Here is a 19564-nt window from a genome sequence, read left to right as displayed (position 1 = left end):
AAGACTTTTAATCTTGATCATGTCAGGTGCGTGAAGCTTATCTTTCACAGAAAAAGATTTTCTTTTTCTAGCAGTTTGTTCCATTTTGATCTAAGAAAACACAAAATTAACTCACCAAAAACTTTTCAGTTCTCTGGAAAGAGGAAAATAAAGGGTCCAATGATTCATCGCGTTATATCTGAATTTGCGTTAAATCGGGGCGCGTAAAATCAGGATTTCACTGTACTGGTTGCCTCTGAATCAATGTAAATTTTAGCTTGCAGCTCTGATTTTCCCAAATTTGTCACTGAAAACATTGCCATTATTTTCTTAACCATTCTGGCAGAACCCTTCCTACATTTAAAAAATCTTAGCCCAACTCAATTTGATTTTCTTAAGTCAATCATGGCCCCTGATTTCCTCTGGGAGAATAGTGTAGAAGCAGGATAGTGCCAGCAAATTGGCATGTTGGCCAATGGTCCGAATTTTCGTAGCTGCCCATCTCTGTACCCAGGCTGAGATGGGGGCAAAGATTCTATCCCCGGTTTGACCACGGTATTACTCAGGACCCGGTGTGTGTGACATCGGGGAAATTGCAGGCTTTGTACGTTCAAGACTTCCATTTTGGCTCCGGACCCAGCTGCTGGATCATATTGAACCAGGCCCAGCAAAGAGTTCACTTCTTGTCACTCCAGAGGATTCATTCTGAAGCACAGAATGGAGAAGGAAAACTGGGAGAGACCAATCAATCCGAGATTAGAGTGAAGCCCAGGTGCACAATTTAACTTCGCAAATCCCTGGAAAAGCCAAGTAAAAGGAAAATAATCCGATTTATTAAAAACCTCCCTGGCTTCCCACTTTTGAGTGATTTCATGCCTCCTTGGAGCCCCCTGCTTAACACGTTCATGTAAAATTGTGTCCTGTTCTTATGTGAACAATTACCAATTTGTTTTACTATGATTAAGCTGCAATGTGTTGGAACCGTGTGCAAAATAATTTTATGTAAAAACGTGAAGCTTGCCTGAGGAAGGAATTCCTGTTCTGTTTTCAAACACAGTCCAATATTGGTATGTAATGTGGTAATTCATGAATGAAGCATATGGTACTTGACTCAAGCTTCTAACCTCCTGTATTGGTTGTTATGATGAATCTGAACTGATTTATTTGTGCCTCCCAACAGTTTATACATCAACGTGAGTTGTTGCATCTTGGCAATATGTGAATTGTTATAGGAGACAAAGGGAGATTTGTTCTATAAGTGTCACAAATTATAGAATCCCTACAGTGCAGAAGGGGCCATTTAGCCCAGTGAGTCTGCAGAGTCAGATGTCCTTTCCCCACTCTATCCCCAGAACCCCACATTATTTACCCTGCTAATTCTCCTATCCTATAAATCTTGGAACACTAAGGGGCAATTTAGCATGGCCAATTCATTTAATCTGCACATCTTTGGACTGTGGGAGGAAACCAGAGGACCCAGAGGAAATCTACGCAGACATGGGGAGAATGTGCAAACTCCACACAGTCAGTCATCCAAGGCTGGAATTGAACCTGGGTGCCTGGCGCTGTGAGGCAGCAGTGCTAACCAGTGTGTACCGTGCTGCCCATAATGGTGACAGAAAATTGTGAACCCATCTGGGGAAGGTGTCTAATGAATTTTCTTCCATTTTAAATGGACCAAATTTCCCATTATTTTAAAGATAGACAGCCAATCAACAGTGTAATTTTTTTTGTTTTTTATCAGACAATGACCCCCATTCCCAAAAAAAACTGCACTTGACCCCACCATCTTTGCCCCATCTTCAACCTTCCTTTCCTCTCCACAATCACTCTTACTCCCTATTCGTATGTTTGGATTAGCGGGTAGGCCAGAAAGTGGTATTGCAGCCGTGATCTTACAGAATGGAGGAGCAGGGCCAAGGGGCTGAATGGCTTGGTCTTGCTCCTAGTTTGCCTGTTTGTACATTCATATGATCTTCAAAATGTATTGTTTCTTCCAAAATTCTTGCCCATCTTTCCCAGCTTTTATGTTAGAATTCCTCTGATCAGGTTTCTGCACCTGTCACAGTGTGAAATGTCTCTTATCAAAGACACAAATTATAATAATGTAACCTTTCTCTCCACATGCTTCTTGCTCTGTCTGAACAGGTGATTTGTTTCTGAGTTTAAAATGGCTGACAATACCCCCAGTGTAATGCATTGCTTATAAAGTGATTCAGGATGTCCTGAGACCTTGAAAAGTGCTGTACAAGGCAGAATGGTTTCTTTCACCAGCCTGTGTCATTACTACTTTTGAAGAGGCCATTAGGAAGAAAGCTGGCTGACTTGGTGATTATAATACTCCTTGTTCTGTGGTGACCATTGTCTACATGGTTTCATTGAGTTTGTTGCTCATTTTCATAGAATCTCTACAGTGCAGAAAGAGGCCATTTGGCCCATCACGTCTCCCCTGACTGTCCGACAAAGCATCTTATGCAGACCCACCCCCACCCGGCCTATCCTCTATTTATCCCACTATTCTCCCTAACCTACACACCTGAGGACACAAAGGGGCCATTTAGAATGGCCAATCCACCCAACCTGCATGTTTTGGACGTTGGGTGAAACTGGAGCACCCGGAGGAAACCCACACAGACACAGGGCGGAATGTGCAAACTCCACACAGACACTGACCCGAGGCTGGAATCAAACCCAGGTCCTTGGCACACTGTGCCACTGCGCTGCCCCACTTTTTGACAAAAGGTCACAGACTGAAAGGTTAACTCAGTTTATCACATCTGCTGAGTATTTCCAGCTTGTTCTGTTTTGATTATTGAATCCACAGAACTGATTTCCATTTAACTTTGCAGTTCCTGATTAGAGGTTTAATCTATTTATATGCGGCACTCGATTGGAATTTGCACAATATTCGCCCTTTTGTTGTTTCTAATGAGAGATATTTTGTACATGTTCACAAACTATTGATAATCTGACACCTAAAAGTGTTTCTTCATAATCAGATAAATGTGCCAGGACTGCACCCTCACTCTAAACTTCTGAAGACAATGTTTATTGCAATGCATTGCACATTACACAAACTCTGGGTAAGCTACTGGCTTTGTAATGAACAGTTTGCATTAAGAGTACCAGTTATTGCCCAATTTCTAAAGGTCACATGTTCCTTTTGTAGCCACAGCTCAATCTCATTTCCCCTCCCAAGCTCAAGCCAAAAAAAGGAACCTAGGAACACAATATAGCCAAGTGCATCTAAGGATCTATCTGCTGACTGATTCATTTATCTTAGGATGCCATGTTGCCTAGGAGTTGTCTTCCCAAGATCATCTCCTGACGATGCACTTTCTCTCAGAGACTCCAGGATTTCTCTGCTATGTATGTAGGGGTGTGGCCCATGCCATGGGGTGATCTGCCATGGAAACTGCTCCTACAGCCACTTGAAGGCTGGAGTCTGAGGAGTTTTTCAATAAACCCTATTGTTCTCGTGGCTTGCTTTGGTGTGTCTTCTTTGAAGCTACCTCCCCGGTAGCCTTAGACCTACCATTCTCTGTGGCCTGTACTGTCCCAAGAGTCTCCCCTTGTGGGATAAACATTGCCGAAGCTAATGAGACAGAAACAAAGTGAAAGAAAGCAGAGTGAAAGGGAAGCAGAAAAAAAACAAGAGAAATGAGGGGAGAAGACTGAAGGAGGCAAAGGAGGAGGTAGCAATAAATGAGTTAGCATCAGTCCATGGAAGAAGGTCCAGAATTTATTTATTTCAGTAATGCTGAGGCCAGGGAACTGGGAGAAAAGGGAATGAAAAAGACAGATATTTCTTCACCGGGAAGAGTAAGAGAGTGGGACTGGAATTTTCCAGCTGTTCCAGCCGGTAGCATTATCCAATCCCTCCAACTGGATCCTCTGGTCCTGGCAATGAGCCCCAACATGGGGGAGGACAGGGAAAATCCCACCCAAAGTGTCAGTTGAAAATCTGTGGTAGAATCATAGAATCCCTACAATTCATTAGGAGGCCATTTGGCCCATCGAACCTGCACCGACAACAATCCCACCCAGGCCCTATCCCTGTAACCCGATGTATTTACCCTGTTAACCCCCCTGACACTAAGGGGCAATTTAGCATAGCCAATCAAACTAACCCACACATCTTTGGAGAATGGGAAGAAACTGGAGACCTGGGGGGAACCCACGCAGGCATGGGGAGAATGTGCAAACTCTGCACAGTCACCCGAGGCTGGAATTGAACCCGGGTCCTTGGCGATGAGAGGCAGCAATGCTAACCACTGTACCACTGTGTTGGATACACCAGTTAGAAAAGGGGGAGGGGGAGTAAACAATATCATTCTGACCAGAAATGGGAAGAGAGGATGATTTTGGGAGGGGTGAGAGGTGGAATCAGCCAAGCTTGTTGCTCGTGATCGCAGTGTAATAACTACAGCTCTGTCTGTGGATTTCAGATGATGACGAGACTGAACTTGGCTGTGATGCCCTCATGGTGAAAGCAACTTGCTGACACTCATTATTTAACTCCTTCCATGATTATATTATGAGATGTTTGAAATGATGGAACATTTCGGACAGGGTGAAGCAATATCGTCGTGGGGCGGGGGGAGGTTGACGAGAAGGAAATTGCGATTAAAAAAAAACATTTGAATATTGTCCCTATGAAGTCTGAAATCATTTGAGCCGTTTAAGGGGATTAATGCGATTTAATCCCTCCATTATTGATTACATGAAGTACCTAAGCCCCCTAAATGAAATTATTAAAATGTAATCACCATCTTATATCTGTTCTACATGAAAAGGAGGCAAAAACAAACTGAATTTAAGACTGAAGATTTCCTCTAGTCGCATTGTGTTGGCGGCATTGTTAACATGATGGGAAGATCACTGGGAACTGTGGAATTTTACAGGATAGAATGAGGCCATTTGGCTCATTGTGCCTCTGCTATTTTCCAATTCGTTATTTCTAGCAAAATCACAACTTCTTCTTTGGCCTGACTCTTTCTGGAAACAAGAACTTAAGAAAAACACCGCCTGACCCTCACTTCCAGATTTGTGAAATCTGTATTTTACTGTTTGTGTGAGAGCAGTTAATTCAACAGATTTAATGCGCTGCTTCATATGTGGAATATTGGAGTGACCTCCAAACCCACATTCCTGACACATTTTCCTGTTGCAAGAGCTGGCACTTTTTTTTTAAATCAATTTTATGGGATATGTGTGTCACTGGCTGGGCCAGCATTTATTGACTGTTGCTAACTGTTCTGCATTTCAGAGGACAGTTGATAGTCAATCAAGTTACTGTGGATCTGGAGTCACGGTGGTGAGCACCGCTGCCCCACAGCTCCAAGGACTTGGGTTCGACTCCCGGCTTGGGTCACTGTCTGTGTGGAGTTTGCACGATCTCCCTGTGTCTTTGTGGGTTTCCTCCAGGTGCTCTGGTTTCCTCCCACAGTCCGAAGATATGCAGATTAGATTCATTGGCCGTGCTAAATTTCACCTTCCTGTCCTGAGATGCATAGATTAGAGGGGATTAGTGGAGTAATTAGTGTGTGGGGTTGCAGAGAACGGGCCTGGATGGGATTGTTGTCCTGCAGATTCAATGGGTCAAATGGCTTCCTTCTGCATTGTATGGATTCTATGATTCTACAAATTCTATATGTAGGTCAGACCAGGTAAAGACAATAGATTTCTTTCCCTAAAGGACATGAGTGAACCAGATGGGTTTTACAACAATTAATATCATTAGACTTTTAATTCCACATATTTATTGAATTCAAATTTCATCATCTGCCCTGTTGGAATTTGAACCCAGATTCCCAGATCTTGCTTGTTGGATTACTGGTCCAGTGACAATACACTTCGCCATTGCCTCCTGTCATGGGTTTTACTCAAAACCAATAGCCCAACGTAAAAATCTCCTCCCAGAAACAAAGTGGGCATTGAGGCAAGGTGTTTGATTTAAAACACCGAACAAAGTTTAAGTATCAGTGTCACAAGTAGGCTAACATTAACACTGCAATGAAGTTACTGTGAAAAATCCCCTAGTAGCCTGTGCGGGTGCACTGAGGGAGAATTTAGCATGGCCAATGTTCCTAACCAGCAGATCTTTTGGACTGTGGGAGGAAACCGGAGCACGCGGAGGAAACCCACTCAGACACAGGGAGAACGTGCTGACTCTGCACAGGCAGTGACCGAAGCCAGGAATCGAACCCAGGCCCTGGCGCTGTGAGGCAGTAATGCTAACCACCGTGGCACCATGGGAAACACGGGTGTGAGGTATGGACAGAATTTTCTGGGCCCTTCAACCCCCGGCATCTTCTAATTGCAGCCAAAGTCAGCGAACATTTGGAGGGGGTGGGGCAGGGGGCGTGGACAGTGCGAGGAGAGGATGGGGGAGGGGTGGTGTTGTGCGAGTGGATGATCCGCCATGGGAGGGCTGGAAGATCCTGGCCAAAGAGAACGCTTTCTACTCTGTGAATTATTAGGATGCATTACCTTATGGATTGGTGGAAAAAGATTCAAAAATAAATTTCAAAGAGGAACTGGATCTCTGTCAAAGAAAAAAAGAACAAAACTTCAAGGCTGTGGGGAAAAGGGTCTGATTGGTAGTTCTTTCAGGTAGTTGGCACAGGCAAATCGGGCCAAATGGCCTCCTTGTGTTCTGTATGATTATATTTTTCATCATTCTCTGATTCTATGATTCATCAGAGTTGTGCCTGCTTCAGATTTCTTCCAGAGCAGCATTTTCTTCTATTTCTGGATTGATATTCCTTCTACTATCAGTCCTGTTTGTTTCTCTCCGCAGTAAACAGCAGCTTGTGTGAACTTACTGTAAGGCTGGCTTCAGTCACAGTGTGCACTAATCATGCTTCCAATTTCCTCTCACTCTGAGTTGCACATGGCGGTACAGCAGATGCTTCAACAAATCATTTATGAATATTACTACTAGTGATAATCTTGGTTGAATCATTATTAAAATATATAAACATATATATGTATATTTTCTAGGCTGCCCTTTCTTCACAGAGCTTTAAGAGGTGGTTACGTAGCTGTCCCACATATTTGCTGTGCGTGCGTGGGGCCACGGGAGGCTGGAGGGAATTGCTCTGAAACTCTGCACTTTCCCAATCTGTCCCTCATTAATGCCACTGCCATCCGCTCGCCTGCCACTTTACTCCCAGTGTGCTGACAGGTGTTCCAATGAGACACTCAAACTAACACGACTCAGGCATATTTTATCTCAGACGACAGAGACTCGTCACATTGGGTGAGGATTTTGAGGCCTCGCTTATCCCGAAACCAGAAAATCCCGCACGAAGTCGATGTCCCTTTCCGTGGCCCGCCCCTCGCCTGCTCCGATTCCTGTAACGGGCGGAACGTTAAAATTCCAGCCATTGTCAGTCGAGGGAAGAACTCTCCAGAAGACTTCCACGTGGTCTCAAGGCATATGCACGTAGTGGCGGGTGTGGGGGGTGGGGAGGGGGGGGGGGGGAGGGGGAGGAATCAGAGATCAAAAGCTATGATCTCCTAAACAGTACTCACTGTTTGGTTGCCAATCTTCATTGTGCTAGTAAATGTAAGATGTTCATTCATGGGATATGGGTGTCAGAGGGCATTTAAGAGTCAGCCACATGGCTAGATCAGGTGTGGATGGTAGAAAACTTAAAGGACATTTATGATCCAGGTTGGCTTTTATAACAATCAACAATGATTTCATAGTCGTCCAGTTTCCTCCCACTCCAAAGATGTGCTGGTTAGGTTGATTGGCTGTGGAAATTGCCCCTTTGTGTTATGGGGCCCAATAGGGTAAATACATGGGTTTATGGGAATAGAGTGGGGTGGGATTGTTGTCAGTGCAGGCTTGCTGGGCCGAATGGCCTCCTTCTGCACTGTAGGGATTCTGTGCTTCTATCATTAAACGTATAATTCCAGATTTTTATTGAGTTTCACTTTCACCACCTGCTGTGTTCTTACCCTGGATTATTAGTCCAGTGACAAAACCACTATGCCACCATCTCCCCTTATTGTATCCAATTAGTGTACAGATGGGGTTGCTATAACTGGCCTCAGTGTGTTTGCACTAAGAAACAGCTTTCCTATTCTTGCAGTGTTATCCAGTGGCATATTATGGATAATGCCTTTAGTCTGCCCGGAGCAGGGGCAGACATTTGCTTAAATTCAGTGCTGCTATAAGCGTTCAAATGGTCAGTGGATAGGCATATGGATAACATTGGAATAGTTTAGGCTAGAGGGTCATTAGATTGGTTCCACTGGTCGGCGCAACATCGAGGGTCGAAGGCCCTGTACTGCGCTGTAATGTTCTATGTTCTAAATGATAGGGAATGCATTAGGTGACATGTATTATGAATAAGATTGCAGTATACCTGTTCACCTATGGTGTGCATTGGTCCTCATAGTTAAGGAAGGATATACTTGCATTGGAGTCAGTACAGCGAAGGTTCATAGGATGGCTGCCTGACCTCAGGGACCAATGGTGAGAGGCTGAGTAAATTGGATCTATCTTAGTTATTACTACCTTCAGTTACAGACGGTATTGGTGAAATCATGGGCGGGATTTTCTGGCTATGTTCGTTCCTAGACTGGAATATCCTGCTCGAGGTCAATGGACCTTTGCATGGTCCTGTCCTGCCCGCTATGATTCCTGTGGCAGGACACTTGGGAAAATTCTGCCCCACATCTGCAGTACTGTGTACAGTATTGGTCTCCTTGCTTAAGGATAGATGGGAATGTGTTTGAAGCAGTTCGGACTGATTCCTAGAATGGTTGTGTTGTCTTATGAGGAAATGTCGGACAGGCTAGGCTTGTACCAACCAGGATTTAGAAGAGTATGACGTGACTTGATTGAAATGTATAAGATCCTGAAAGCTTGTGAGTGGGTAGATGGGGAGAGGATGTTTCCTCTTGTGAGAGAACCTAAAACTAGAGGTCACGATTTAAAAATAAAGAGTCACCCGTTTAACACAGAGATGCTTTTCTCTCAAGGTCTTTGGAACCCTCTTCCCCAAAAGGTAGTTTTGAACATTTTTCAAGTAGAGGTGGATAGATTTTTGATAAGCAAGGGGGTGAAAGATTACTAGGGTTAGGTGGAAATGTGGAGTTGAGGTTAAAATCAGACCAGCTCTGATCTTATTGAGTGGTGGAACAGGCTTGAAGGGCCGAGTGGCCTACTCCTGCTTTACATGTTTGTATATTCTCTGGGGAGGTGATGGCCTGCTGGTATTATGGCGAGACTATTAATCAAGACACTCAGCTAATGTTCGAGAGAATGGGATTCAAATCCCAACACAGTAGATGGTGGAATTTGAATTCAATAAAAAATATCTGGAATTAAGAATTTACTGATGACTATGAAGCCACTGTCAATTGTCAGAAAAACCCATCTGGTTCATTAATGTCTCTTCGGGAAGGAAATCTTCTGTCCTTACTTAGTCTGGTCTGCATGTTTCTCCAGAGCCACAGCAATGTGGTTGACTCTCAACTGCCAACTGCCCTCTGAAATAACCCAGCAAGCCACTTGGTTCAAGGGCAGTTAGGGATGGACAATGAATGCTGACCAGCCAGCGATGTCCATTTCCCAGAAACGAATTACAAAAGAGTTGATCTCTTGTAACATACAAGATTCAGAAGTGACTTGACAGGTTAGACACTGAGAGGTTGTTTTCCCTGGCTGTGGAATCTAGAACTCTGAAGAGGGGTTGATCATTTAGGACTGAGGTAAGGAGAGATTTTTTTCTCTCAAAGGATTGAGAGTTTTTGGAATCAAGATCTGAGGTACATTGAGTTTCATTTCCAATAGGAAATCCAATCAGTCTGAAATGAATGGTGACGTGGTGGAGAAGCTCTGTTGATTTTTCGTCTAACCTGACTTGTCCCATCTAAAAATCAGCAGAGCGAGGCTGAGGGTTACGGCATGTTTCGTGGCAAAAGTGGACCACCTGCGGCACCATCTTCTGGTCCTGTCACTGTCAACAGAGTTTCTCATTCTATACATCCCCACACGGCCCACATTGGGAAACTCATGTTGAGGGTTCACTGTCAGCAGGACCAGAAAATCCCACTGCCAAAAATGGCTGGAAAACTCTGGCCATTCAATCAAGCAATATCTCATTATTTAGTAACTTAACAAATTGGGAAGTTATCTGGCCCAGTGAACAGTGAGATTTGGGTGTTGCATAGAAAGAAGAAAAAAACATTCATTTCAGATCCAGAATGAGCATCTAGAAGTCAGGTGGACGTATTAAGTTGCCTTTTTTGATTCCTATTTCACTCTCTTAATAAACAGAATATACTAATATTGTGCGAGATTTTCACCCCAATGCTGGGAAGTCCTGCCTGAGGTCAATGGACCTTTGTGTGTTCCATGTCCTGCCCACTCCAATTCCCGTGGCAGAATGCAGAGTAAAATTCCTGTCCTTATCAATGAGTTATTGGGAATGTTGTTGATCTTGACATCAAAAGAAATTTGACATCTCTTCTGTTGTGGACACTTGATCATAAGAAATAGGAGGAGGAGACGGCCATAGGTTTATTGGGTCTGCTCTGGCGTGCGATCATGGCTGATCTGACTGTGACCGCAACTCCACTTTTCCGCCTGTCTCCTATACATAACCCCTTCCCCTTGTCAATCAAAAATGTGGATTTCTCAGCCTTGAATACATTTGCTATGCCTCACTGCCGCCTTTGAATTATTCCAGCAGTATAATTGCATCCAGAAGTTTTGAGTGGCTGCTGCAGTCGAACTTTCTCATGAATAAAGATGGTCACTAGTTCCAGTATACATGAGTATGTTTGATCTGGGTTCAGTCCCCTGGTGACTCACTGGGACGTGTATTATCTAATCTGCAACTAATTGAATTATCCAGATATGGAAGCTTGCAGACTTGTTTTTTTTCCTGGTTGCAGTTTGATGGGTGATCGCATCCAATATAATAGTAGGGAAAGTATAGTGAGAAGTCTCACAAAACCAGATTAAAGTCCAACAGGTTTATTTGGAATCACAAGCTTTCGGAGCACTCTTCCTTCATTAGGTGACGAAGGAGCAGCGCTCCGAAAGCTCGTGATTCCAAATAAGCCGGTTGGATTTTAACCTGGCGTTGTGAGATTTCTTACTGTGCCCACTCCAGTCCACAATAGGGAAAACATAACTGACCTTGGAACTTTGTGCTTGGGAAGGAGAAATGTTGGTTAAAAGTTTCTGTTCCTGATTGCTTGGCAGTGAGTCTTGTTGGAATGTATGAGTGTGTGTTGTCATCTGAAATGCTCATGGTCAAATAACTCACTATGTGGACAAACACACAATAAATGGCCACTTGGGAAAGATACCATGGAGATGGTAGAATGGGTCTGTTGTGGGTGGGGTTCATCTGCAGTCAGTCTTCAGCATAAATTAGCACCATCAGTAGAGATGCACTACATTCATCTGAATGGCTTCCATGTAGTGCTGGTACAGTTGGATGTTCAAAATACTTATTCATTTATAAGATATGGGTGTCACTGATTAGACCAGCATTTATTGCCCATCCCTAATCGCTCTTGAGAAGGTGATGGTGAACTGCCTTCTTGGACTGCTGCTGTCGGTATAACCACAGTGCTGTTCGTGTGGGAACTCCAGGACTTTGATCCAGCAACAATGAAAGGAATGATAATACATTTACAAGTCAGGGTGATGAGTGATTTGGAGGGTTTTATACATTTAATTAATTGCATGATTACTTCAGAGCGGGTCACAAGATTTAATGGTGATGTCTTAAGGTGTTGCTGAGGTTGCTGTTTTAGTTTTAGTTTCTCTATGTACCTGCACTACATGGGGGATGTTGATCAGTGAGGGTAGTAATCAGGGTGTGTGTGGGGAATTCTGTATGGACGGCGATCGGGGGGCGGGGGTAAGGGATTGGGGCGAGCTCTGTAGGTGTGGCAATCAGGGGAGGAACTCTGCAGAGAAGGCAATTGGTAGCAGGGGGGCATGAGAGGAACTCTGTAAGGGCTGCAATTGGTGGGTCGGGTGAAGTCCATGTGGGGGGAGGAGGAGGAGTAGTAATGTCTAAGGGATAGGTGGTGTGAGGAGACCGACATGGTGCGATTGGCAGAGGGTTGTGATATCTATGGGGATGGTCGGGAATGGGGGGGGGGGAGGGTGACACGTAATCTCCCAGTAGTGTGGGAGATTGGGTGCTTGCAGAATGGCGCCCCCCAGAGCTCAGCAGCCAGCTTTACCAGTGAGATAAGGCTCCCTCTCTCCCTCCTCATCCTCCCAGTGAGGTGAATCACATTTGTGCTTTTAGTGCTACACGATTGCACCTGGGAGCTCAAAATTCGGCTACTTTCTCTCCTGTTTTCATGTTTGTTCAGCACTTACAATTTTTTTGTAACATTCTGTCCCACATATTTTCTGTCTGTTTAAAACCCACAATGCCTAATATAGTTAGGACATTACAGAGAGAAACCTCAGGTGGTGGTGTGCCCAGGCTTCTGGTGCCCTTGTCCTTCTCGATGTTAACGATCATGGATTTGAAAGGAGCTGTCTAAGGAACCTTGTTGAGTTCCTGCAGTGAACCTTTTAGAGAATATACACTGGTTGTCAATAGTGGAGGGAGTGAATGTTTGTGGAAGGGGTACGAATCAAGTGGTTTGCCTTGTCTGGAACGGTGTTCAGCTTCTTTGTTTGTGGAACTGCACTCATCCAGGCAAGCGGAGCTATTCCATCAGATTCCTGGCTTATGCCTTGTAGATGGTGAACATGCTTTGAAGAGTCAGAAGGTGAGTTACTTGCCACAGGATTCAGACTGTTCTTGTAGCTACAATACTTATATGGCTAATGAAGTTCTGTTTCTGGTCAATGGTAGTGCCCAAGATGTTGATATTACTGCCCACAAGACACAGAGGCTGCTTGCAATAGAATCAAAAGCAGAATCATAGATAAAGCTGTTATTTCTTTTTTTTATTATTAATTAATGAGACATGGGCCAGCATTTATTGCCCACCCCTAATAGCCCTTGAGAAAGCTGGCTTCGCAACATGCTGCAATCCACATACTGTGGGTTGACCTACAATGCCGTTAGGGAGGGAATTCCGGGACTTTAAGGGGAGGTGGTGGTGGCTGGGTGGTACTATCGCTGGACTATTAATCCAGAAACTCAGTTAATGTCTGGGGACCTGCGTTCGAATCCCACCACGGCAGATGGTGGAATTTGAATTCAATGAAAAATATCTGGAATTGCGAATCAACTAATGAAACCATTGCTGATTGTCCGGAAAAATCCATCTGATTCACTAATGTCATTTAGGGAAGGAAATCTGCCATCCTTACCTGGCCTGGCCTACATGTGACTGACTGACAGCAACGTGGCTGATTCTCAACTGGCATCTGAAATGGCCTAGCAAGCCATTCAGGTGTATCAATCGCTACAAAGTCAGCATGGTATGGCATGGGCGAAAATAATGGAAGAACGTTCTGTTCACATCTAAATGCCGCTTTTAAAAATGGTCCGAAAAATACCACTGCTATTCTGCCTTGTGCAGATTTCCACACTACAATTCTGAATGCACTAAAATCAGTAATTATTGCTACAGAATAAATTCAAAGGAAAAGACATTTACTTATGCTGAGAATATATGCTTCAGACACTTAGGAACAAGAAAAATAAATATCTAGATGATTAGCTGAAAATTGGAATGCAAAGGCTGTGGAATTAATTTTACTGAGGCTCCACGTGCGTGGGAGCTCAGAGAAAAAAGGGAATGAAAAATAAAGAGAGAGAGAGAAAAAATGAGGACAGAAAGAACTATGGAATGCTGAAGCTCATCTGTAACTGTCTTGCAACATGTCTGCTGAGAATAGAGAGGGGGCAAAAAAAAACATTCATTGGGTGGCAGAAAGCATCACTGGCAGCGCGGGTTAGAAATCTACATGGAAAGAGCCCAAGTTTTGTGTGGGCTGGTGATAGGTCGGTTTCTGCTAATGACGAGGGTTATGTAATCGGTGCTGGTCTAGTTTTAACACCTGCAGGAGCTGATCAGTCCAGAAGAGAGTGAGAGAGAGAAAAAGAGAGAGAGAGAGATACAGAGAGAGAGAGAGACAGAGAGAAAGAGAAGCAAGCCCGAGTCTAGAGTACAGCACTCTCTCTCAGTCCTGTTGTTTACCTACATTAACTAAGCCCCGGCAGCTGGTTTTCAGACTTTAATCCTCAGACGTTTTAGGATGGATTGCTGTACTGTATGTATCATTTCTAGTTCTTTTTATGTCTTCGTTTCATTGTGATTTGTCTGCAGAATTCAAGTCAGATGGTTTTGGAACCTTTAGTTTTGAACTAGTATTGTTGCATATCGGCGAGACAGGCTGAAACAGGAGGTGATATTTAGTAGCAATGGCATTTGGGGAGCGTTTTCAATATAAATCTCTCCGACTATCTTGCCTAATGCATTGGCTGTCAGTAGACTATTTTTATTTTATAAAATTAAAATACAACCAAAAGTTGCAAAAGGAGCTTTGACAAGATTTGAGCTGTCAGATTTCTAGCAGTTCTACCTGTGTGGTTTATATTTCATTTAAGAAAGAAAAGCAATTCTAAATGAGAAGTACTTTGAGAATGAAGTTTGAACTGAAGAATTGATGAAGTGACTGTCTGCATTTTTAACTCTTTAAGTCTGCTTTCTTGTTGCTTTTCCAGTGAAGTATATGTTGCCTAGAAACATCCAGAGGTCGAAACAAATTTGTCGTACATGTTATAATAATGTGGTACGAAATTAAAAAATGGTGCGCGCTTAACTAAAAGCTCTCCGTCAAAGTTTCTCCTAGAAAGATGCATCAGCTGTTATACATTGAAACTTAGTTAGGATCAGGAAATAGCCAAAGTGGCAGAGGTACTTTCAGATCAGTGCAGAAATATTTTATTTTGTAGTTCACGAAGACATTCTTATAATCCAAAAATAGGACTCTGGTACGATGTATTTCTCCATTTGAAACTCGCAATCTTCCTGTCTTCTGTAACACACAAATTATTTACTGGTGTCGATAGGGTACTCCCGTGGGAAAACTAAGCCGTTTTAAGCAAAAGACGGGGAACTTTTTCACTCGAAGAGCAGTGTATGTTTGGAATAATTTGCCAAGTAGAGGCAGGAGAAGTAAAATTTCACAGACATTTTGAAATGCAATTGGATGAAAAGATATAAGAAGACCACGCTTAAAGAGAGCAAAATGTATCTTCATGTTTTTGATTTTCACTTGCATCCTAACAAATATCAGGACGTGTAGCAATAGAAAGTATGTTCAAAGCACATAGGGCATTTACTAATTAACAGACCAATGTGTTCACACAATGATGCCCATAACACAATTTATGAAGTAAGTGTATATATGCTGTGAGGTCTCATTGATGCTGTAACAATAAGATGCCTGATTTACAATGCAAATATTTATGCATTAGATAACTGTTCCTGCTGTAATTAATCCCACTAACACACAGAAACAAACTGGAAGCTCTGTCTTCATGAGTTTGTTATTGTTGCATGATGATTGTTATCATTTTGGGTGCACGCCAGTGATTCAGATTATGCTGACCTTCAACAGAATATGGACCCCAAAAATGGAAGTACTTCATCCGCTTGAAATTCATGGTGAACGATGCAAAATTAACATGCCCTCTGGAGCAGGTTAAAGGACATAATTATTTGAGGGACTGTTAGTCTCCTTTTGCCTTGATTTACTCTCATTGTTAGCCTCCTCCATCCCAATTAAATATCTCCTAAATATATCTAAATGGGAGCAGGTGATGGAGGTTTGGGGGTGGGGGGGAGGTGGGGAGAGGGCTGGGGACCTAACTGCTCTAAGATCACTGATAATGTTGTCCATTGGCAACACTAAGAGTGAGAAATATAGGTTTGACAGATACTCCCATTCATCTTATCCTCTGTGTCAAAGCTCAATGGACATGCCAATCATGACTGACTCTTATATTAAGGTCTGGATATACTTGAAAGTTATGAGTGAAACTGTACAACTGAAAGTGGTGTCTGAAATTGACGAGAGCTTACTGACTACAAAGTTGTTGTTCGGGTCCTGGGAGGCAAGGTTTCTTCTCTGTAACATGCTTTCTCCTCTTTCCATTGCTGGTGTCTCCTCACATCTTACACCCTCCTTGGCCAATAGGATGTGTGGGGCATCTGCTCATAGGCTCCTACTGATGCCATTCTTAAGGCTGGTTCTGGGTAGATGCATTGTAAGGGTCTAAGACTTTCTATGTCCTATTTGTGGGATTGATGAACCTGAAGTGTCCATCATTATATATCTAGGGCCGGATTCTCTGACCTTGCTCGCCATCAGGATTTGGCTGAGTGCCAAATACTCCGGCCTCGCTGGCAGGGCGGGTGTAAACGCTGGGAGAATTCCGGCCCTAATGTCACAAATTCATCACATTATGATTTGTGCACATGAGATCACATATTGTCACTCTCAAACACAGCTATAGGTTTTGCTTTCCGCCCTTTTGAACTGTCAAACTAACCCAGCCCTTTCCCTCAATATTATTTTCCTTGTATCTGCCATTTTAAAAATGGTAAATTTTGGCACTTCTGTCCCACCATTATTTGTGTATAGACTGTAGCAATCTCTTCAAACCTGGGAATATTGGAGTTTATTAACTGGAAACAGTAATAAACCCTTTTCTTAACTGCGCTTCTACCTGTCAGACCAGACACTGATTGTGTGTCAGCGATAGCTAAAAAAAGTTCCTTATAAAACTGTCGGCAGCTCAGCGAAAGAGAAACAGGAAAATCAAAGAAACAGAGATGATGAAAACTTGCAATTATATAACGCCTTTGGCATAGTAAAAATCTTCCAAGGTACTTCACTTGTGTATAACCAAAGAAAAATTGGCAACGAGTTAGAGAAGGAGACATTAGGGCTGTGGAACAAATGCTTGATCAAAGAGATGTTTTGAGAAGCATTTTAAATGGTGAGACAGAGGTGAGAAATCAGGAAGTTCGAGGAGAAAATACCTAAACCTCTATGAATCAACAGCTGAGGACTTTGAGGGTGGCACGGTAGCACAGTGGTTAGCACTGCTGCTTCACAGCCCCAGGGGCCTGGGTTCAATTCCTGGCTTGGGTCACTGTCTGTGTGGAGTTTGCACATTCTCCTCATGTCTGCGTGGGTTTCCTCTGGGAGCTCCGGTTTCCTCCCACAGATGTGTGGGTTAGGTTGATTGGCCATGCTTAAATTGTCCCTTAGTGTCCTGCGATGTGTAGGTTAGAGGAATTAGTGGGTAAAATATGTCGGGATATGGGGATAGGGCCTAGGTGGGATTGTGGTCAGTGCAGACTCGATGGGCCAAATGGCCTCTTTATGATTCTATGACTTGGCTGCCAATGGTGGATTAAGGTTGGGTCGGGTGATGGGGTGTGGGTGTGGAATAAACAAGAGACTCGAGTTCTTGGAGATCTGCAGGGATGGAAGTAATTGGGGCTAAAGCATTGAATGTTTTCAAGAAGCAATTAGATGTAGCACTTGAGGCAAAGGGGATCAAAGGATATGGGAGAAAGGAAGGATCAGGCTATTCCTCCCCCTCTGACCAATAAAAGGGGCACAGGCATTACAGGTGAGAAAGTGACATGAGACCAATGGATGCAGCTGATTGGTAAATAAGTCCCAGTGCTCATTTCCATATCATATTAAATTGAAACTCATTGTTCAGGCAACAGTTGGGAATTATTTGCTTTACTTACTTTTCTTTATAAGGTTTTTAAACGGAAAGGTTTTAGTCAAGGCAGGAGAGCTCAAAACTGCCGTTTGCTCTTCTTGCTCCATGTGGGAGGCCAGGCACATTGCCGGTGTCTGGACCCAGCATGTGCGCAGGGAGCGTGTCCAGCTGCAGCTCCTGAAGCTTGAGTTTCAGAGCCTGGACAGTGGCTGGGGGCATTTTGGAGTGAGTCTGAGAGCACTGTGGATGGCACATTTAGGGAGGTGGTCACACCTCAGCTGAAGGGACTTGAGAAAGGAAGGGAATGGGTGATCACCAGGCAGACTCAGAGATGTAGGCAGTTCAAGAGAACCCTGGGGTCTCGCTTATAAATTGGCATTCCATTTTGGAGGCTGTTGAGGGCATTGGTTCCCATAGGGAGTGCAGACAGAGGCAAACCTTTGGCACTGCAGGCAGTCTGTCTGTATAAGTTTCAAGGGAGGAGGGAAGAAAGGCAGGTAATAGCAATAGGGGATTCTATAGTCAGGGTACAGATAGGCACTACTGTGGCCGTCAACATTACTCCTGGATGGTATGTCGCCTCCCTGGTGCTAGGATCCTGGATGGCTGCAGGGCATTCTGAAGTGGGAGGGTGGTAAAACAGAGGTCATGGTACATGTTGGTACCAGTGACATAGATAGAGAGAGGAATGAGGTCTTGCATCAAGAATTCAGGGAGTTAGGCAGTAGACTACAAAGCAAGACCTCTCAGATTGTAATCTCGGGATTACTCCCAATGCCTCGTGCTAGAAAGTGCAGAAATAGGAGGACAGATGAATTCACAGCTTAAGAGTTTGTGCAGGAGGGAGGGTTTTTGATTCCTGAATCACTGGGACTATTTCTGGGGAAGGTGGGATCTGTCAAGTGGGACGATCTACATCTGAACCAGAATGGGACAAGCGTCCTTGCGGGACGTTTTGATAGTGCTGTTGGGAGGAGTTTAAACTCATTTGGCAGTGGGAGGGCTCACAGACTGCCAGCAGAATAAGGGTGTGCGAAATCATATAGCAAAACAGACATGTCAGAGAGAGTGCAGCTGTAATAAGTTTCAAGGGAGTATGGCCAGGCTGGATGGCCTCTACTTTAATGCCAGGAGTGTTGCAGGTAAAATGGATGAGTTGAGGGCAATGATTGACACATGGAAGTGTGATATAGCAGCCACTGAGACATGGTTGAAGGACGGACGCGATTGGTAACTCAACATTCTGGGATATAGAATCTTCGGGTGAGACGGGGAGGAGGTAAAAGAGGAGGAGATATTGCATTATTCATTAAGTAGTCAGTAACTGCAGTAAAGAGAAATAATATCTTGGCCTCTTTTAGGTGGAAAGGGCATGAAATGAAGCTTTGTGGTTAGAGTATAGGAATAAAAAAGGGGCAGTCACATTTTTAGGTATATATTGTGGACCCCCAGATAGTCAGAGGGATATTGAGGACCAAATATATGCATGGTTTGTTGAGATGTGTAAAAACACTAACAATAGTTTTATTAGGTGATTTCAACTTTCCCAACATTAACTGGGATATACATAGTGTTAAGAACTTGGATGGAGTAGATTTCTTGAAATGTGTACAGGAGAACCTTTTAAATCAATATGTGGAGAATCTAAGAAGGGAAGGAGCTGTGTTGGACCTGATTCTGGGGAATGAAGCCGGACAGATGGTTGAGGTGGTAGTGGGGGAGCATTTTAATGATAGCGATCACAACATAGTACAATTTTAGCTTGTTAGTGACAATGAAATAGACAAGCTGCAAAAAAAAAGTTTGGATTGGGAAGAAAGTTGATAAGACAGGATCTACCCAAGGTAGGCTGGGAATAGCTACTAACAGGAAAA

At 43.6% G+C, this 19564-nt stretch overlaps 1 protein-coding gene across 2 annotated transcripts in view; it reads left to right on the top strand.

Annotated features, from left to right (window-relative positions):
* LOC145359866 (neuromodulin-like) overlaps window positions 1–19564 on the top strand; it is a 170813-nt gene that overhangs the window by 72724 nt on the left and 78525 nt on the right. Inside the window, exon 1 of one of the 2 annotated variants that reach the window (XM_080214691.1) lies at window positions 14028–14209. The exons of the other annotated variant lie outside the window; for it this stretch is intronic. Within the exon in view, the coding sequence (XP_080070817.1) occupies window positions 14195–14209 (15 nt within the window). The 5' untranslated portion in view covers window positions 14028–14194. Of the gene's footprint in view, window positions 1–14027; window positions 14210–19564 lie in introns of those variants that run through there. 2 annotated transcript variants of the gene reach the window in all.

Source organism: Carcharhinus amblyrhynchos, chromosome 29, assembly GCF_965287045.1.
Source record: "Carcharhinus amblyrhynchos chromosome 29, sCarAmb.v2.hapA, whole genome shotgun sequence".
Taxonomy (NCBI): domain Eukaryota; kingdom Metazoa; phylum Chordata; class Chondrichthyes; order Carcharhiniformes; family Carcharhinidae; genus Carcharhinus; species Carcharhinus amblyrhynchos.
Note: the sequence above shows the minus strand (reverse complement) of the source record. Positions and strands in the feature narration are given on the sequence as shown.